Source organism: Kogia breviceps, chromosome 3, assembly GCF_026419965.1.
Source record: "Kogia breviceps isolate mKogBre1 chromosome 3, mKogBre1 haplotype 1, whole genome shotgun sequence".
NCBI classification, from domain to species: domain Eukaryota; kingdom Metazoa; phylum Chordata; class Mammalia; order Artiodactyla; family Physeteridae; genus Kogia; species Kogia breviceps.
The window spans coordinates 21690401-21712176 of NC_081312.1; the positions used below are offsets into that span (position 1 = coordinate 21690401).

Sequence of the window (21776 nt, forward strand, 5' to 3'; positions counted from 1 at the left end):
GAATAAATGCTACTGAATGGGTGAAGAAATTAATGGGTGATGTCCTGTGACACCTGCAGAAACTCAATGAGCACAAATAGCCCAGAGTTCAAAAAGACCTATAGATCATCTTCTCTGTGTTCTGTGTATGTGGGATTGCATACCAGCATTGGTTCCTGCCTAGGTTTAACCTTCCTGTACTGGCTTCTGCTTAGGTACCACCTCAGATTCTCTTAGCCCCACCTGTCTCTTGGATGCAGTGGTGCCCAGCTCTACTGGCCTCTACCATCCTGCAATCCAAGGCCATACTGGGGTTCCTCCCACCACTTCTGGACTCAAAATGAAGAACCATCCTGCAGGGGATGGGATCTGGCCTCCCCGTCTGCTGCTGAAGGGACAAGGTCATACATCCCAATCGTGTGGGGAAGTTGGGTCACCATGGAGTGAACTTTGACTAATGGGGAACAAGAGACAGGCAGGAACTGGCAGATTCATTCCCTCTGCTAGCACCACTTCCTCCTCTGGAAGCTTTTGAGATGCTGCAGTTCCTAACAGCCTCTCTGGGGACGTCCCGTATGACCGAGCAAGAAGCTATGATTCTCGTGAAATCACAGCCAGTCCCACTCCATTGTACATTTGCTTTTGCTGCCTCATTTCTCTTCCTCCCTCACTCTTGCTTCCCTGGGATTGCTCTAAAGCCCTGGCATAGAAGCTTGGTCTCAGGCTCTATTTTCTGGGGAATCCAGCCTAACATACATTCAGACTACCACCATTTCTCTAGAAAAACAGGGGCCAATAAAGAAGAAGAATAAAGAAGAGAAAGGAACACCACGGTCCGGGTGGTCTCTGGTGTATGGATCTGGCAGGCCTTCGCTGGGAGTCTGAGGCTTCAGTCATGCCTCCCTTATCCCTCCTTGTCCATGCTGCATTGGACACCCTCATTTAGGGGAACTGGGAAGATGGGTTCATTAGTAGAAAAAGATCCATCATTTGGAACCTGTGACCTCGTTCCTGTGCAGGCTGGCCATCTGTTCCATGATTTCTTATTTGAAGATATCTTTCTAATTTAACAAACAAACAAACAAACATGTATCTTTAAATGTCAGTGATGCAGTGGAATATTATACATCTATGAAAATGGATCCTTATGAGGATTTGTGATATATTCTGGGTTTAACGTCTAGCTCCACTTACTACTTTTGTGGCCTTGAGAAAGATCCAAGCCTTGGTTTTCTTATCTGAAAAGTAGACATTAATAATAGTACTGTTACAAACTGTGTAAAGCCTAGATAAGATGATGCATGTTAGGCCCTCAGCACTGTGTCTTACAGAGGAAGCAGTCAAAAGATATTTGCTGTAGTTACTATCTGTTTTTAAAATACAACTTGAGAATGATAGAGTGTGCATCTCTGTATAGAAAACAAATTTAAGGTGAGATTTTATAGTTCTTAGGTTTTATTGGGTTTTTAAGAGGTGTCTTCTTGGCAAATCTGAGTCCTAGTTTTAATCTTGCTAAAACAGCTGGGAAGGCCTGATAAAAAGCTTCCATGGAAGTAGTGTTTACCTGCTAGATATTTTGTTGGAGAACATGTGAGAACCACATAGAGTCTGAGACCAGTTAAGTCTATTTCTCATCTTCCAGGTATTTTCAATAAATTTATATCAATCCCCAATTAATACATTTGTGGAAACTAAAGCGGAAAAGTTCTGCAATTTTGCTGTGGTCATTCAGAGAATTCATGTCAGTGAAGATCCCAGGAAAAAGCTCCCCCCTCCCCTGAGGCGAGTTTCAGTTTGTGCCAGGTAAATAGAAAAGTGCTTCCTCCATAGATGCTTGTAATCAGGATTAACAATGTAAACGCTGGTATTTTTTGCCTTCTTTTTACAAAAGCTGTATTAAGAGTCTTAAAACTTTAAACTGTGATCATGGTATATTATTATTATTTTTTAAAAAAATTTATTTATTTTTGGCTGTGTTGGGTCTGTTGCTGCACGCAGGCTTTCTCTAGTTGCGGTGAGCGGGCTTCTCATTGTGGTGGCTTCTCTTGTTGCGGAGCATGGGCTGTAGGCACGTGGGCTGCAGTAGTGGTGGCACTCGGGCTCAGTGGTTGGGGGTCGTGGCCTCTAAAGCGCAGGCTCAGTAGTTGTGGCGCGTGGGCTTAGTTGCTCCGTGGCATGTGGGATCTTCCTGGGCCAGGGCACGAACCTGTGTCCTTTGTATTGGCAGGCGGATTCTTAACCACTGCGCCACCAGGGAAGCCCGATTGTGGTGTATTATTAACTCCTTGCAATCGGGCTTCCAGTCTAGCTGCCTTACTTTATTCCACAAATGCTTGTTGCTTTCCTTCTGTGTAGCCGGCCTGGAGCTTTGGCAGTACTGTGAGAAAGGGCATGGACCCTCCCTCAAGGAGCCACCACTCCAGTTAACTTTCTTAAGGGTCAGCAGTGACCATCCATGCCCCATAAATGTCTCTTTACAGCATTTAACACTAGAGAAACTTACCTTCTTGAAGATTCTCTCTTGTCTTCATGATCCTAGAGGCCTCTGTTTTTTCTCTAACCATCTGACGGACACTCTGGGCCCTTATTTCCTCCCCTTTAGTTCCTCTCACCGCCACCATATGTAGGCACAACCCAAGAGTCAGCCGTCTTTTTTGTCTTTTTACTTCCTCCATTGATAACCTATTCACTCCCTTGGCTTCATATATCTTCATTTTTTAAATGACTCTAAAATCTAACTTTTTACCCCTAATTTTCCTCTAGGTCCCAAATATACATTTTCTACACCTACCTTCTGGTTTCACAATCCTTGAATCTCAACATATCCTAAATTACCTCATTTCCCACCCCCAGTTAATTCCACACTCCTCATTTCCCTAGGCTATTTACTGGGACCTTCTCTGCCCTCGGTTCAGCTGCCATTCTTCTGATTACCCAGGCTTAATTATTATTTCCTATCACTGTTGCTTCACTGGTGAGTGAAGAATAAGCCCAAGGATTCTTACGGCCATAGCCAGTTAACTTTCCTCTTCTTTCCCAGTGGAGGTTTTCTCTCGAACATTCGACAGTTCCTTTCTTCTTCTGAAGTGTGGATGTCGAGGTGGGAGGGCGTGTGCTATTTCAGGGCTGCTGGATTTTACACCCGTAGGGCAGCATTCAGATAAGGGGCAGGGTCCCCATTGCTTCGTGCGTGAATGGCGCCACCCAGAGTTGTGCAGCACTGAGCTGTGGGAGTGTTAGGTGGGAGGGGATGGAGCGCTGGGGAGGGCTTCTGGGAAGTAGGGGTCTGAACACTGCAGCAGAAAGACTAAAGAGGAGTTGGCAGTCCAGCCCAGGAGGAAAGTTTCATTTCTACAAAAGAAGGATAGGCATATAGTTTTCTTCTTTGTCATCTACCTGGGGGGAATAAAGCTCTGTGTTTTTCTACACAAATCCATATTGAGCTCACTTTATTATAGAGCCACCCATCGAGCTTGAGATCTGTGGCCTAGAGCTCTATTTCCTCTAATCCTTGTTATTCTTGGTATAGGAACCATTGGCAGGAGCTTCTAAAATGAAAGTTCCGTGTTCCTGTAGCTGTGCTGTAAATTGCAAGAATCCCACATTGTCTTATCCCAGCTGGACTCCTTTAGGTAGGGTCTCCATAAGGTCCAAAGAGGTTGGTGGCAGTGCAGGTAATGCTGCTGCCCCGCCATGAACTGAGACAGCCCAGCTGATGTGGACACACCAGCAGCGGAACACCCTGCCTGGTGCTTCGCGCAGCGGAGTCTTCTGCTCGGGGACCCTTTGAGCGCCCGTCTGGGCAGGTTGCTGCCTTCTGCTACACGGGTTGTGTGATACACACTGCATAGACACGACTCACGTAGGTGACCACATAAGTGGGGTCCCAAAGTCGCCCACGTGGTGTCCCGCCTATGGTACCTTCTTTCACTAGACCTTTCCAGGCCAGCTAGTGGCCCACATGCAGCTGAGCAGGCTGTTTCCTGTCTCAGGCTGAAGCTCACACCACTACTTCCTTTTTTCCCCCAATTTCTAAGATCTCCCCCTTCTGCCACTTTCACTTCCTGAATGTCATGGCCACAGGAATGAAATCAGCAAGTTGGTGCCTTGTTTCTCCTACTCACCCTTTATCAGTGGAAATAATAATGGTGCTAGGTAGCATTAATGGAGCGCTTACAGTTGTTCACTGTGCTGAAAGTCTGACATGCAGCATCTTTTTTCATCCTTACAGGAATCTCTGAAGCTATCAGTACTGGGTGAAATTCAGGTTTAGAGAGTTTGAGACATGCCCATGTTTACAGTTAATGACGGGGGGACTTGGTCTGCCTGACTGCATTTTCCTAAGACCCAGGCTAGATATAGCCTCTTGCAGGAAGCCTCCCTGGGTGACCACATCCCACTCCTGTGACCTTTGGTGGCGCTCCATAGTAACCCCTGGTGTTATTTCAAGTTCAGGACCTCTTAGACATAGGGGAGAAAGACCAATATTCCTTCCTCTTTCTGAGGTTTCCAGTATAGTAAAGACTGAAAAACTTCTAAGACAGGGTTAGAAAAGTATTAGGCCCTTTTTTGTATATTTGCATGAACGAAATTCAAATGTTCAATGTATACTCATAAACATAGAGACCCACATTGTAATATAATTTTGCTACATACAAGGTAAACTATAGGAGCTATAAATGATACTCATTAAACTCTCTGTGAAGGGTGGTTTGGTAAATGGGACATGAATTTAAGGTTGGAGGCACATCTTTCAATCCTTTCAGTGTATTTCTATGAAGAAACATGTGCTTTCATTTTTATTAGTATTTAAAGTCCTTTGTGAGTATGAGGCCATTGGCTAATTGACCTTTCTGGATTCTGTATTATCTACTTCTCTATTCCTAACATCTAGCACAGAGTCAGGACTTGGAACATAGTAAGCGCCTTTTTAAAAATATATATATATATTTATTTATTTGTGTTGTTTTTGGCTGTGTTGGGTCATCGTTGCTGCGTGCGGGCTTTCTCTACTTGTGGTGAGCGGGGGCTACACTTCGTTGCGGTGCGCGTGCTTCTCATTACAGTGGCTTCTCTTCTTATGGAGCACGGGCTCTAGGCGCATGGGCTTCAGCAGCTGTGGCACATGGGCTCAGTAGTTATGGCTTGTGGGCTCTAGAGTGCAGGCTCAGTAGTCGTGATGCAAGAGCTTAGTTGCTCCGCAGCATGTGGGATCTTCCCGGACCAGGGCTCGAACCCATGTCCCCTGCATTGGCAGGTGGATTCTTAACCACTGTGCCACCAGGGAAGTCTAACATTGTAAGCTCTTATTCCTTGTTGGTTGGTTGGTTGAATGAATCAATGAATTGTTTGAGAAAAGTCTACAAAGTCAGAGCAGTTTTGGTTGGGATCCCAGCATTGCCATTTACTAGCTGTCTGGCCTTGAGAGAGTTACTTAATCTCTCTTTACTCAGCTTTGCCATCTCAAAAATGATTTTTTTTTTTTTTTTTTTTTTTGCGGTACGCGGGCCTCTCACTGTTGTGGAGTCTCCCGTTGCGGAGCACAGGCTCAGGACGCGCAGGCTCAGCGGCCATGGCTCACGGGCCCAGCCGCTCCACGGCATGTGGGATCTTCCCGGACCGGGGCACGAACCTGTGTCCCCTGCATCGACAGGCGGACTCTCAACCGCTGCGCCATCAGGGAAGCCCCAGAGCTTACGTTTTGAATCATGCTCTGCAGTCTACAGAGCACTCTCACCCACATTATCTCGCTTAATAATTATTCAGAATTGTAAAATTGTCTGTGGTTTCAGGAAATCCCTGCCCTTGTTATGGAATGCCTGGTACTTGCCCCTCTCCTGCTGATAGAGTTATCACCAAGGACGTTTGTTTCTGTATTTGCTGAGTTGTTTAGCAGCATTTTCATTTTTTCCACCCAAGCCTGAGATTCAAAGAATCTCAGAGAAAAGCTGCATTTCCAACCTTTTCTAAGCAGCTCCCTATAGAGTGGCCTGATTGGTTCAGGACCTCTGGCTCCTACATGCCCTTGTATTGAGGGACAGAGCATGGCAGCTCTCCCTAACATGGGCTCCCTTCTCTTTTCTGTCCAGTTGGAGTCACAGGGTCCTAGGGCTTGGCTGGAGCATCATAGTATTAAAATATATGTAACAAAAAATTTATCACTTAACCTTTTTTAAGTGTATTGTTCTGTGGAGTTAGGTACATTCACATTTGTTGTGCAATCATCACCCCCATCCATCTCCAGAACTCTTTTCATCTTTCAAAACTGAAACTCTGTACCCATTAAATAATAACTCTCTTTCTCCCCACCCCCACTCCAGCCCCCGGCAGCCACCATTCTACTTTCTGTTGCTATGAATCCGCCTACTCTAGGTACCTCATATAAGTGGAATAGTATAATATTTGTCCTTTTGTGACAGGCTTATGTCACTTAGCACATGTCCTCAAGGTTCATCCGTGTTATAGCATGTGTCAGAATTTCCTTCCTATTTAAGGCTGAATAATATTCCATTATATGTATATACCACATTGTGTTTATCCATTCATCTGTTCATGGATACTTTAGTTGTTTCATTGTCTTTTGTCTCAACTAGTACAGCAGCTTCCTAATTGTTCTCTTTGCTTCCATTCTTTCCTCTTCCAATCTCTTCTCCACTCAGCTTCTAAAGAGGCAAATTGAATTTTGTTACTCTTCTTTAAATCCTTCATTGGCTTTCATTGTGCTGAGAATGAAATCGAAACATCTAAATCTGGCTCACAAGACCCCATATCTACATAGTTCCTAAAGTGAACTACCTTAGCAACCTTATCCCATGCCCCATCCTCCTTGCTCCCTCTATGTGAGCATAGTTTTTTCTTCTTCTTTTTTTTTTCTTCTTGTTAATTTTTTCCCACCTCAGACTCTCTGTGTCTTTGGTCTTTTCTACCATGAATACACTCTACTTCTTGTCATGGTCTGGGTCTTCTCATCCTTCAGGTAGTAGTTAAATGTAACCTCTTCAGAGAGAGCTCCTATCACCCTATATATTATAGGATCCCTTGCTATTCCTTGTCTGAACCCTTTATCGATTTGCAGGATTCTTATTTGTTTATAGTTGACTTGTCCAATCCCTGTTTTCCCCTCTTGGATAGAAACCCCTTGAAGGCAGGGTCTGTATCTATCTATTTTGTAACCTGAATATCTAGCAGGTCTTTACTAACAATTTGTTAGATGAATTAATATATATCCTATTTTAATTTTTTTATTTTTTGGAAACATTTATTTTAAATTTTTATTTATTTAATTTATCCTTGTTGCACCAGGTCTTAGTTGTGGCATGTGTGCTCCTTCGTTGCAGCATGTGGGATCTAGTTCCCTGACCAGGGATCGAACCCAAGTCCCCTGCGTTGGAGGGTGAATTCTTAACCACTGTACCACCAGGGAAGTCCCTACATATCCTATTTTTAGAAAGAGTTTGGTGATTCCACAGTTGGTTCTACTTTTACTTTCCTTCCTTTGTGCTCACTCTTCCTTCATCCCACCTCTAACACCTTCCAAAATGCTAACCTCCCTAATTGAAGAGTCATTGGCATGATATCATTATTCCTTCTACAGGAAACTGGTTGAATGTTTGTTGGCCTCCTGATTTTCAAAGGAAAGGCACTCAAAATTGTTGTTTAACATTTTGCACTGAAAATGATCACCCTTTCAGCCTTGCTCCATGTCTCTGGAAAGGCAAGCTAATTTTGCAGTAGCCTAAGTAAGCAAGGCAGAAAAAGAAATTAAACTTTCTAGAGAGAGAAATCCATGTAATATGTTCCACAGTGCTACATGTAAAGCTTAGTGGTATTTTGCTACTGTATTGTTTTTTAATTTACTCCGTACTATGGGCAATAGTTGATTTTTGTTGAAATTCAGTCCCTTATCCATGTTTGGAAATTATCTAAAGAAGGCTATGCCCAGGCCCTTGAGATTCTGAGCTCTAGAATTAATTCTTCCATTTTTATTTTATTTTATTTTATTTTTTTTGCGGTATGCGGGCCTCTCACTGTTGTGGCCTCTCCCGTTGCGGAGCACAGGCTCCGGACGCACAGGCCTAGCGGCCATGGCTCACGGGCTTAGTTGCTCTGCGGCATGTGGGATCTTCCCGGACCAGGGCACGAACCTGTGTCTCCTGCATCGGCAGGCGGATTCTCAACCACTGCGCCACCAGGGAAGCCCAATTCTTCCATTTTTAAACTGTAGCGCTGGCACAGCCTGGGTGGATCCTCTGCTAGTATGTGACAGGCTGAAATTAAGGGTTGGTCACTGTTCTCACCTAGAACTCAGGATCTCCTCTAAGCTTATGTCTTTTGTTGAGAGAATTCAATTTTTTGTGGTTGTAGGATTGTTGTCTCCTTTGTCTTTCTGGCTCTCAGTTGGGTACCACTCTCAGCTCCTAGAGGCTGCCCTCAGATCCTTGCCCTGTGGCCTCCATCTCAGCAGTGGAGAACCTTCCTTTCACACTTTGAATCTCTCTGACTTCCTCCTCTGCTACCAGCCAGAGAAAACTCTCTCCTTTTAAAGGGCTCGTTGATTAGCTTAAGCTTGCATGGATAGTCACCCTATCTTAAGGTCAATTGATTAGTAACCTTAATTGTATCTGCAAAATCCCTTTTGCCATGTACTATGACATAATCACAATAGTAACACCAGGGTGTGGAGATTATGGGAGTCATCATAGAATTTTGCTTGCCACAATTTCTCTCTCTTATTTTATTAGAATTGCATTTGCCTGTAAGTATCAGAAAACTTGATTATAATAACTTAAACCAAAATTTTTTTTTTCACGTAACAATATATAGAGAGATGAGTGATTATTGATACTGGTTCAGTGGCTCAATGACCTCAGGATCAATGACTCTGTGATTCTCTTAGCCTTTCCTTGCGGTTATAGTAGCTCCAGCCAGCCATCATGACTGTATTCAAGGCAGGAAAAAAGAGAACATGAGTAGGATTAGGACAGCATGCGTAATATCTGTTATCTTCATTGGGAATGCAAAACAGAACATAGATAAAAAACACTTCTCGGAGCTTTATTTCCGACCATACTTCCATTTATGTCTCATTGGCCAGAACTTAGCCAAGTGGCCGCCCATAGGTTCAAGGGAGGCTGGGTAAGCAGGAATAGGAATTATTGTGATTGGCTCAACAAATAATGACCTATCTTCCAGTGCTGGATGATAAGAGGAAATGGATGTTGATTATGTAGATAACATATCTGTTATACCTGTTTTCTGGAAGGTAGAATGTGGTATAGTAGAAAAAATGCAGAATTTAGAGTCAAGAGACTTGTAATCCTGTCCCACCTCTGTCATGGTTAGCTGTGTGACCTTAGGCTAGTCAAGCAACCTCTCTGAGCCAGTTCCCTTATCTATCAAGTGAGAGAAATTTCTGCTTTACTTATCTCAGTGTTACTATAAAAATGGATTGAAATTATCCATGAGTTTCTTTGCATCCTGGAAATATATACTAATTGTGGTTTTTGGTAAGTATTTGGTATAAAAATAAGAATTTATTTCATGGATTCTAAGAAATATATGTATGTATATATACAATTTTTAATATTTTATAATCTCTGAAATTAGATGCAGTTTACAATCAAAGAAATATAATAACAATATTTTGTTAAGCTTCTTGGAAAGTTTTAGGGTTATGCTTAGGAAATATGGCCATTGGAACCCACAAGACTCCTACAGACTCCTACGAAACTGACAGTCTCATGATACAACATCTAAAATATAGATGAAAGGAAATTATCCACACCACCTTCCTACTTTCATGCAGGGAGATTTTAGTATCTCTATTCCAGATGTAAAACCGAAGTAAGCTGAGATGAGTTTACAAGATGGAGTAAGCCATCTTCTAAGAGTTCAAGGTGCTAGAAAGTATTCCACAAACTTTAAAGCTTGACCTCCTACCAGGGTTATTCACTGAATGTGACATACTGTTCAGCTACCTAGGGATGTCATTACGGGTCACTGCCTCAGGAATGCACCGAGATCAGAGGCAACCTGTTTTGCAAGTCAAGTGTGACATAGATCCTTGACTCTGAATGTGGAGCCATGAAGTTGTTGGATAGCACAGCCATCAAGATTGTTTATTTTGAAGAAAAATCACATGATAGAATATTTATAATTATAACCTTGGGATATATATACATGTATGCATGTACACATATATGTATTTATATGTGTATGTATTTGTATATATGTTTTTGTGTATATACACACACGAATAATATGACTTTAGATGGGGCAAAAACAGACATCTGGGATGGGGGATTATGGTGTATATGATTGAAAGAGAGAAATAAGGGTGAGTGAGTCTATGGAGAGTCATAGATACATACTGACTATAGTTGAAATATGGCATATGTTCCTTTAGGAGTTCTTTCTCCTATATGCGTGACTTGAGACTGGGGTATTCATTCTGTTCACCAATTTCCAATGGAAGAGGAGGGATCAGTCTTTTTTTATTTTTTAAAAATTAAATATTTAAATGAAAGAATGAAAGAAAAAATGGTGACAAGATAGGAAGAACAAACAACCAGGCCCATTCTATTCTTTCACAAAGAAAAAGAATTTTAAAGAAGAAGGAAAAGAAGCAGTGTTCCAAGTCCTTAATCTGATTTAGGTCTTTGTCACAGGGTAATCAGGCCTTCCAGGCTTCTGCTTATCCTGAGAATTTATGAAGCAAGCAACATTTTACTTTAACTTCCTGACTAAACTTTTGTGATTTCTGTAGCCCACTGTGACAGAGGCTGCAGAGTGTAAAACCACGCTTGATATTATTTTGTTTGACTGAGCACAATTCTGAGTGCTTAGTAGATGCTCAGTGTAAGTTTGTTGAATGTCTTATTTTAGAAGAAAGTTCTAAAGAAATACAAAGGATTCACACAGTCTTATTTTTTCCCATCCTTCCTTTCTTCCCAGTTTTCCTTTTGACCTTTAGTTGCTTTTCCTTGATCAGGAAAAATTTGAGGCTTTACTTTGGAGTTCTGAATTGGCACCAGGATCCAGTTTAAGGTGTATTTGCATAAACCCCTGATAGCTGGCTGGATAGCATTTGCCAGTAATGTCAAAACCCAACAAGTGGATACAGAGATTTTTAAAGTAACTGTCTAGTTGAATACATATGACAAAGAGATATAGAAGGAAGATCACTAAATTCTCAGATTTAAATAACCTCTAACCAGGTTAAGCAAGAATTATTTTATGATATTTTATAGCATAGCTAACCTAACAAAATAGAACATTGTCCCAGCTCTGAAGGGATGGATTTAATCCATATGTCTGTATGATACCCTCCTTTTCTTCTCATATGATTTATAGAAGTTCTGTAAAACTTCTTATTAATATTTCTAGGACATCAGTATAAAATCACCCTAATTTAGATGATCTGAACTAGTGTCTTTTTCTTATTTTAAAAATGAACACAAGTCTGTAAGGAATGTTTCAGGGGAGGACTTTCAATTCTTGCTATGACTGGTTAACAAACTGGTCCTTCTGCAGTAAACAACCACAAAACCAGGCAAAATATATCAGGTAACTGTTTTCAGGTATTGGTCAACAGAAAGCACAATATTCCCATCATGAGTGAAGGAGAATTCATGAGGTGAGCCCGATGGTCACCTTGGCTGTCTTCCAGGGGAGAGTTTCCTGATTGCAGCATAGTATGCTAGAGTCTCGGCTGAGCACAGCAGTCCTGCTGAACTAAGGAAACACAGATCTGAGTTTGGGGCAATTGAAGCAGCTGGAATCCACAGGACAGTGCACTAGAGCGGAGAGGGTTGCATAGGGCTGGGGGGGAACAGGACTCCCTGGGTACACTCTCTGGGTGTACCCAGGGAGTCCTTGGCCAGGCTAGAGTACACATGAACAGATCAAAACTATATGAGATTTACCAAAAATGGCGGCTCCAGGGTTGAGAATTGGACAGAGATTCTAAAGGTCAAGCAGCTGATACTGAGGGACACTGGTGGTCCAGCCCAGAAACAGTGGAAAAACCTTTTTAACACCTTAATAATATCCCAAGCATCCAGAAAAGACACAGAAAATCTGTGTCTTAGGGGCAAAAGTCTATGCTTTCAAGCAGGGTTGGTAAATTTTTTTTTTTTTTTTTTTTATAAAGGGCTAGATGGTAATTATTTTAAGCCCTGTGAGCCATTCAATATTTCTCACAACTACTCAAGTCTGCTGTTGTAGAGCAAAAGCATCCAAAGACAACATGTAAATGAATGGGCATGGTTTTATTCCAATGTCACTTTTTTTTTAACAAAAAAAGGTGGAGGGCCAGACTTGGTTCATTGCTATAGTTTGCCAACACTTGCCCTAGAGTAAGGCCTACTTTAAATCTACCCTAACAAAGCTTAGAGCCAAGTGCTGTAAAGAAAAATTGCAAGGGAAATTGAGTTTGGAAGTTGAGTCCTGCGGTATTTAGAGGAGGTTGGGGAACATCTTTGACTTTGCAAAGATTGATCCAACAAAGTGGAAGACCAAGCTTATGCAAGCCTATGCAAGATCAAGGTGAGCAGACAGTTTGACTTCTGACAAAAATCAACTCTGCAGAGGAAGATCAGATCTAGAATGTCTTCATGTATCCTCAACAATTGTTAGGTATGCAAAGAAACAGGAAAATATTACCCATAGTAAAAAAAAAAAAAAAAAAAAAAGTCAATAAAAACTAATCCCCAAATGGTCCAGATGTTGGATTTGGCAGACAAAGCTTTTAAAGAAGCTATTATAAATATGTTCAAAGAACTAAAGGAAAGTATTGTCAGAATGAGTGAATATAAAGGCATCTCAGCAGAGAAATAGAAACTATAAAAGAATCTAAGGAATATCTTAGAATGAAAAAGTTGAATAATTAAGATGAAAAATTCACAGGATGAGCTTAAGAGGAGAACGAAGATGACAGAAGATAGAATCAATGGCCTTGAAGACAGATCAATAGGAGAAGAGATAGAGAAAAACATATTTTAAGAAATGGTGGCTGAATTTTCCCAAATTTAATGAAAATATTGACAAACAAATTCAAGATATTACACAGACTTCAGGTAGGATGAGTTATAAGAAAACCACATCTAGACATACCATAGTTAATTGCTAAAAACCAAAGATAAAATCTTGAAAACAGAGAAAAGATATAACAGAGAAATAAGAATTACAACCAATTCCTCGCCAGAAACAATAGGGACGAAAAGACAAGATACTGAAGAAAAAAAAAAGTCAACCTCAAATTCTATGTCTAATGCAAAATATCTTACAAAAACAAGGATTAAATAAAGAATGGACTGTTTTAGAGCAATGCTGTCCGATAGGAAATATAGTACAAGCCACATATGTATTGTTTTAAATTTTCTAATGGCCCCATTGAAAAATTTTAAAAGAAACAGGTAAAATTAATTTTAATAATATATTTTATTTAACTCAGTATATACAGATATTACCATTTTAACATGTAATCAGTATAAAAATTATTAGATAGGTATTTTACACATTTTTATGCTTTTTGAAATCTTGTGTGTATTTTACAGTTAAAGAACAACTCAGTTTGGACTAACCACATTTCAATAATTACCTGTGTCTAGTGACTGCTGTTGGAGTTGAATAGCACAGTTTTAGATCAAAGAGAAAGGGGAATGGACAAGTTGCCCTGTATCCAGGTTGTTTCCCAAGCTATCTTATACAAGGTGTTTATTTTTTATTAAAAAAATTTATTTATTTTATTTATTTATTTTTGGCTACGTTGGGTCTTTGTTGCTGCGCGCAGGCTTTCTCTGCGCAGGCTTTCTCTAGTTGTGGCGAGTGGGGGCTACTCTTTTTTGCAGTGTGCGGGCTTCTCATTGCCGTGGCTTCTCCTGTTGTGGAGCACGGGCTCTAGGCATGTGGGCTTCAGTAGCTGTGGCACACGGGCTCAGTAGTTGTGGCTCACGAGCTCTAGAGAGCAGGCTCAGTAGTTGTGGCGCATGGGCTTAGTTGCTCCACGGCATGTGGGATCTTCCTGGACCAGGGCTCAAACCTGTGTCCCTTGCATTGGCAAGCGGATTCTTAACCACTGCGCCACCAGGAAAGTCCTACATAGTGTTTAAATTAACCTTTCTAAAACATTTGCCAGCTCAGAAGACCTGAAGAAGCCACCTACTATGTGGTAAAACAAGTTAATTTGTCCATTCATTCATTCATTCATTCATTTAGCTATTTACTCAGTAAACATTTACTAAATGCCAGACCCTAGTCAAAGAGTTGGAGATATCCACAAGAACAAAATCCAGTCCCTTTCCTCAGGGAGCTCATAGGCTAATTGACATGATAGCCATATTAGCAAACAGGTTCATGATCATCTGATAAATGAGTGTAGGTAAGATACTACCAGCATACAGAAGACATGGTGGATAAGGGACAAGTGGGATTAGTGGGAGTCAAGGACGGGTACCGTTTATCAGAGTTCTTCACTGCAGACAACAAAAACTGACTCTGGCTAACATAGGAGGAGAGGAGCCACGGAGGACTTTTGAAGCAGAGCTGTGGCATGGGCATTTTCAGGTTTTAAGCAGACCACGCTGGCATAATAGTTTGGATAATAGGTTAGAGGGGATAATGCTGAAGGCAGGGAGAGAGGTAAGAGACTAGTAATTGTCTGAATGAGAGACATTGAGGGGCTGAACCAAGGCAGTGGCTGTGGGAATGGAAAGTGTCGTTTCAGGAGTTCAAACTCATTCTGAGATTGAGAACTGTCACTGTCCCAACCCCTCCTTTTCCAGTGCACTCAACTCACTCCCAGCCTCTTCAGATAAACAGAGCGTAACTCACTGTAAACTAGACGAGCCGCTTCTGCTCCATCTTCTTCGAATGCCTTTGCCTGTCTGCTCATTTTCCCAGAGCCCTCCCTTCCCAGTTAAGATGCAGCCCATGACCACCTACTGCTCAAGCCCTCGGTAGTCTCTTAGCACCCTCACTCTCTATAAGGTTGCTGTCACCGTTTTGATGGCTAACTTGTCACAATAGGTCAAAGAGCCTCTTGTGTGATTATGTCACCGTCATACCTCCCTGCTTCCTCCTGTAAGCTACTAGAGGCTAGTGATGCCGTCTCGGTCTTCCTTGTACTGTCAGGCCCTAGAATGGGTCCAGCACATGTTCGTGATGATGCTGGCCCCTGGCTCTGTGCGACACATTTGGGTCCCGTTGTGGCTGATAAGCTTCCAGTACCAAATTCCTGCTCGGTACAGTCTGAGGAATGTTTATCTCCCATAAGCACATCTCTTGGGTCACTGTCTGCTCGTAGACTTTCACCAACTTCCCATTTCCCACTGAACTCTTCTCCTCAGCTGTTAAGGTCCGTCAGTCCATTCTCCCCACATTTCCCCAGTAGAGAACCTCAGCAGTCATCAGACGGACCTCTTTACTGGTCCAAAAACAAGTCCCATGAAGGTCTGATTCTTAATTGTCACTTAGACTAACCCCTGTCCCAAGGATGTCCTTACTCTTCCCTTCCAGTGGTTCAGAACCAAGGATGTCCTTCAAATCCAAAAACCTGCTTGGTCCCTTATGGTTTCAGCCCTTGCAGATCTATGACCAAACTGTCACGGCATTTCTGGGGTGTCTTCCAGCAGGCAGTTATTTCCAGATTTGTTGCGTTTGCTCTCATCTCCACAGCTAGATTGCAAGCTGCTTGATCGCTCAATATCCCAAGGGTGCCAGGTACGTTTCTGGACCCCTAGGGCTCCTGAATGCATATTAGAAGATTGGCATAAGGCAGAACTATTTCTCGGACTCCCATCTTATCAGTCAACTGCATTCTCCACCCCACCCCCCCAATTTTAGCGTGTAAGGGAAGCTGAGGAAGAAGCTTCTCTCTGGAATGGCAGGCCAGAGACTTTAGTGACATTTTTAGTGTCTCTTAGTCAGCACTGCTACTGATAGTGAGTCACTGCTCGTTTGTGGTGATTCTAAGCCTCGCTTTATGATTCATGTTCTAAAAACGGGGTGAGGTTTTTACAGAGAAACCAATTCCGGTGTGAACGTAGCCTCACAAGGATCAGGTTCCTCTGAGGGCTTCCAGCTGTTTGCCCAGCACTCCTCAGGGTTCAGGCATCTCAGGGTTCACCGGATATAGCTGTTTCATGGCAAATACCTAGAATCCATTTCACGGGGTTATGATAGGGGGCTCCCGGTGATAAATTTGTTCCCCCAGCCTTTCTTGAGACTTTTCGTGGTCTGTAACCAGCCATGTCTGGATCTGGGACGGACACGCTGAGGAAGGGTAGATAAACCTTGGGGGCTCCTCTTCTGTTCTTACTTCTGAGTAGTAGTCTTGCTTCCTCAGCCCGAAAGCGCTTGCGTCTATAAAGAGGAAGTTGAGTGCTTGACTCTGCTTAGCCTCTGGGAGAAGTGCTCTAAAAAGCACTGAACAGGGAAATCACTAACATCAGAATGTGTAAGTGACAGAAATGGGGTGGTTTTGTGAAATTTGTGTTCTGGTCCCAAGACTTCGACTAGCAAGCAGTGTACCTCTGTGTGAGTCATTTACCTACAGTAGCGAGGACCATAGTTGACATTTATAAAGAGCTTGGATTGGGGCCTGGCATACAGTAAGCCCTCTGTAAGCTCACCTGCTGTGATCATCATCATTGTTACGTGAGGTTTTTCAGTCCCAGTACTAAGCACTTGGTGTATGTTATCTTATTTAATCCTTAAAATGATGACGTGAGTTTTGCTGCAGAGGGGTGAGCTGAGGCTTCAAGACCATACAGTACTCAAATCCAGACAGTGGAACTCCCGAGCCCATTTCAATCTCTGTTGTTACTATGCCTGATTTCCTTAGGCCTCGGGTTTTTTTGTTTTTTGTTTTTTTTTCCATCTGTAAAACTTGAGAGCTGGACTACTGGTCTTTAAAATCTTGGGGGCTTCCCTGGTGGCGCAGTGGTTGAGAATCCGCCTGCTGATGCAGGAGACACGGGTTCGTGCCCTGGTCCGGGAAGATCCCACATGCTGCAGAGCGGCTGGGCCCGTGAGCCATGGCCGCTGAGCCTGCGCGTCCGGAGCCTGCGCTCCGCAACGGGAGAGGCCACAACAGTGAGAGGCCCGCGTACCACAAAAAAAAAAAAAAAAAAAAATCTTGGATCTCTAAACTTTCTAGATATTTTCTCTATTATTTTCACCCTTTTCCTTCTCTCCTTCCCCTTCCCCTCATCCATCCACACTCATACATGAATTTCACTGGGTTCATCCTCATGGGATGGGCAGGATGTTTTCCCCATCGAGCTATGATGCTGAAAATGTCAGCACGTGGACTTGTAGTATTGTGGCTTCGTGGTGGTTGTTGGACCTGCTTTGCACGCTGCTGTTGTTGGGAGAGGAGGAATCTGACTCTTCAATTTTACTGTCTTATCTTGGCCTGCAGCCACTGTCACACCGAGTGATACTAACATTTGACGGGCTTGAGAAAGGCTTAATGGGAGAAGCCCACTGGAATCAGCTCTTTGGGTCCGTGGGCCCTGCCTGGTTCTCTGGTGAGATCTGGTTTGGAGCACTCACTCTCCAGGCTGTTAGCACATGTCTGGTCCTGTGATTGGTAAGGATCTTAGGAGAGGAACTTGGAAGAGTGCCGCCAGCCGCGGCGGGTCCTCAAAGTGCAGCAACGATCGACGAGAGGGGGTAGGGAACTGAACGCACCAAGGTATGGGATCAGAAGGGCACAAGCAACTGATGGTTGCAAGTCAAGTTTAATAACAAAGCATAGCCGTATATATACCCCTAAAGCAGGGAATTCGCTTAGTCATCATCTTATCGGCATCAGCTGGTTGATTGGCTTCTCGGCTTAGTCACGCCTTATCGGCATCAGCTGGTTGATTGGCTTCTCGGCTTCTCCCTCAAAGGCACCAATTTCCCCTCCAGGGTTGCTTTTCCTAGCTTTAGGGAACAACCAGGGACTCCCAGTAACTGAGCAGGTCCCTGGAGCGATTTGGCCAAAGGCCATCTCCTTTTTTACGTTCATACCATAAAGTCCAGGATGCATACCAAGGAGAGTACAATTGGGCCCTGAGGCTTATGAGGGTCTTAATGGCACCTTCCTCAGAGGGCAATGCTCGCCACAGAAGAGAGGTTTCTGGACTTTCCATTCTGCGCACAGCTTGGATTCCCTGGCAGATTTCCAGTGAGGAGTTTCACCGATCATTTCATTATGGTTCCATTGTCATTAATGTCTGTAAAATACTTTAGTTGGTGGTAGTCTATATATATTTCTAGTATTTTTCTTTGTGGCTGTGACCCAAAGATTAGAGTGTTTCGGCATCAGAAGACCTGGGCTCAAGTGTTGCATCTATTACTTCCTAGCTTGGTGCATCTAACACACCTGCTTGTTATGACCTCTACTTGATCATTTTTTTGGTGGTCTCTTACTATGGAATAAAAAGAGTCCATTTGTCACTATCCTAGGATGTGTGAATTCTTCCACTTAGAAACTTGGGAGAAACATCTTAGAATCTTAGGGCACCAAACAAAGGCTTCGAAACAGCAGAAGTGTTGGATAAATCACTTAACTTCTCTCAGCCCAGATTTCTTCCTCTGTGAAAGAATTATAATGATACTTACCCAACTACAATGACTATTCAATCAAAGTATGGTATGAAAATAGGTTTCTGAATAGATTCCATAGGAAACATTACTTATTTTTAGGAAGTATCATGCAACAAAACTGTTTTAGTTACCAAATAAGCAAAAGCTGTTAAATGTTTCTATTCTCATTATCGTTAGCCTAGATTATTTACTGCAGATAATAACCTGTAGTAAAATTTCAATGTTTTCTTTTTATTGTGCACCAGCTAGAAGGCTATAAGTTAAATTATTCTAAAGTGAATATTGTGAGTATTCAGTTAATAAGAACTGATACTGTTCAAGGTGGATAGTAGCTCTTATGTGGAAACATTAATTTTGCATCAATTCAGATTTTACTAGTTCATTATAAGATCAAGAGTGAAGTTCCAGTTGTAAAAAGACATTAATTGTACAAGCAATATTATGAGTCTATTAAGTATCCTTACATAGAACATAATTGCAATGTGACTTTTGCATACTAATTCAAACTGTCCTAGAGTGAAAATGTGTTTCTTTAACTCACATTTTCCACTAAAGTAAATATGCCCTACCCCCTTACTCCAAATGAATAAGATGACTCCATCTCTGTTTTTCTTGATTGGTAAATCATGCCTGGAGATACCATCTGGAGATGGTTGGGTTTCTGCCAAAGATTTAAATCAGGCTTGCAAAGAGCTACCTGCCTAAGGCAACAAACCACACTGATTTAATAGGAAAGAACATGCTTTTATTTTGCCATCTGGTAAAGGAAAGTGAAAGCACTTTGAAAAATTTTAATATTTGTTCTACAATGATGGCCTTATGGATAAAAGTATTTCCAAAATATAGTAATTGGGAAAATTGGAGAATCTAATTGCTAAAATCTGCGTGATTATTTATGTCTGATATGAAGGCACATACAGAGATCTTGATGCTAAAAGCAGATATTTCTGTAAGAGAAGTGGAGGCAAGACAGGGATAGAGAAAGGTAAATAGGTTGGAAACGACCCAGACCTCCTTGTGGGCAGTGTTGAAAGCTCAAGACCTCTGTGGATTGGTTATGATGTGATGGTTATCCCTTTTAATTTTTATTTTTTAAACAGATTTCCACTTGGCAGTTTCACCAAAGGCAAGAGAGGCTAATCTGTCTACGTTCTGAGTGCCACTCTCCGAGAGATTCCCCACAACAGACCCCAGACCCAAGTCCACTGTGCTACCAGACCCCCACCCCACCCCAGGCATTGCTCTGGGGTCTGCCCGAGGCCAGCAGTGTGAAGATGACCAGCACCTTCCTAGCATGACGACCTTGGACCATGTGATCGCCACCCACCAGTCGGAGTGGGTCTCTTTCAATGAGGAGCCACTCTTTCCTGTCCCTTCTGAGGGTAAGGGGAACTTCCATTGCCTAAGTGAAAAGATTAACCAAGAACCACACCTGCTTGTTGTGGCTTCTATTTGATCATTCTTTTGGGGGGGGGATCTTGATATGGAAAACAGAGCCAGTTTGTCACTTTCTTCAGATCCAGATTCTTGCACTTAGAAGCCTGGAGGAAACATCTTAGGACCTAGGGCCCCAAACAAGGACCTGGCAACACCAAAAGTATCGGCTGCTTTCTTCCAATGAACATTAACTTCCTGTTTCCAAAGTACTTCATGCTCAGTCTTTTCGGTTATTATTCCCAACAGCAATTTGGATTGTCTCAATTTTTATTTTATTTTTATTTTTATTTTTTATTTTTATTTTTTTTGTGGTACGCGGGCCTCTCACTGTTGTGGCCTCTCCCGTTGCGGAGCACAGGCTCCGGACGCGCAGGCTCAGCGGCCATGGCTCACGGGCCCAGCTGCTCCGCGGTATGTGGGATCTTCCCGGACCGGGGCACGAACCCGTGTCCCCTGCATCAGCAGGCGGATTCTCAACCACTGCGCCACCAGGGAAGCCCCGGATTGTCTCAATTTTTAAAGCATATTTGTCCAGAGTGACAGGTGCTGGAGCCAGATCCCTTGGGCTCAAATCCTGGCTCCATTATGCATGCGTGATGTGTCCTTGGGTGGATAATTGATTTCGCCTCCCTGGGTGGTTGTTCGTCTGTGCAGTACGGGTAATCACAGTACCTACCTCAGGGTGGTTGTGAGGATTAAATGAATTAACATGTAAAGTGCTTACAGCAGTGACTGGCACACGGAAAGAGCTCATCATTGTCACTCGTGATCATGATGACGGTGGCTAGGTTGACTTCTGGGGAACTGTGCTCAGGGATGAAGGTCAAAGTAGGATGCAGGAGCTATTTACAGACCCACACCAGCTGCTTCTGTTCCACGGCCGCTGCTACTGCCACCTGAAGTCGTCCCAGCTTCATTTACAGCACCTGGAAAGTGTGAGTTTACAGGTGTGCTGTCCAATACGGTAGCCATGTGGCTATCGAGTCTTTGAAACGTGGCTAGTCTGAATTGAGATGCGCTATAAATGTGAAATACCCACACTGAATTTCGAGGACCTAGTAAAAGTTAAATGTTTCATTAACAGGTTATTTTTTCATCAATTACATGTTGATATTGCACATTTTCAACATGCTGAGTTGAAATACATATTATTAAAAGTAGTTTTGGGCTTCCCTGGTGGCGCAGTGGTTGAGAGTCCTCCTGCCGATGCAGGGGACACGGGTTCGTGCCCCGGTCCGGGAAGATCCCACGTGCCGCAGGGTGGCTGGGCCCGTGAGCCATGGCCGCTGAGCCTGTGCGTCTGGAGCCTGTGCTCCGCAACGGGAGAGGCCACAACAGTGAGAGGCCCGTGTACCGCAAAAAAAAAAAAAAAAAAAAAAAAGTAGTTTTGCCTGTTTCTTTTTAGTTCTAATGTGTGGCTACTAGAAAATTTAAAATTCATCTATGGCCCACCTTTTACTTTTTTAGGACAGCGCTTATCTAAATAATTACATTCAGGTAGACCTTTTTTTTTGGCTAGTGATGGGAGAAAGGAGTTTCACATCAGTACTTTTATTTAAACATTTTCATACAGTAAAATTGACCATTTTTGGTCTACAGTTGATGAATTTTAACACATGTATAGATTTGTGTAATCACCACTACAATTGGGATCTAGTTCTGTTATTTAAAAACAAATTTTTGAAGGCTATTAAATGTTCCAGGACCAATGCAGTGACACAAAAGCTAGAGGAAGGGCCTCTGTGCCATATTTAGCTGGTCAT

General features: G+C 42.7%; 1 protein-coding gene across 4 annotated transcripts in view; it reads left to right on the forward strand.

The window, feature by feature from the left end:
• STON2 (stonin 2) overlaps positions 1-21776 on the forward strand; it is a 153347-nt gene that overhangs the window by 13971 nt on the left and 117600 nt on the right. For all 4 annotated transcript variants that reach the window (XM_059056068.2, XM_067027940.1, XM_067027942.1 and 1 more), the window contains exon 2: positions 19677-19958. In XM_059056068.2, coding sequence (XP_058912051.1) covers positions 19871-19958 — 88 coding nt within the window. In that variant the 5' untranslated portion in view covers positions 19677-19870. The remainder of the gene's footprint in view (positions 1-19676; positions 19959-21776) is intronic.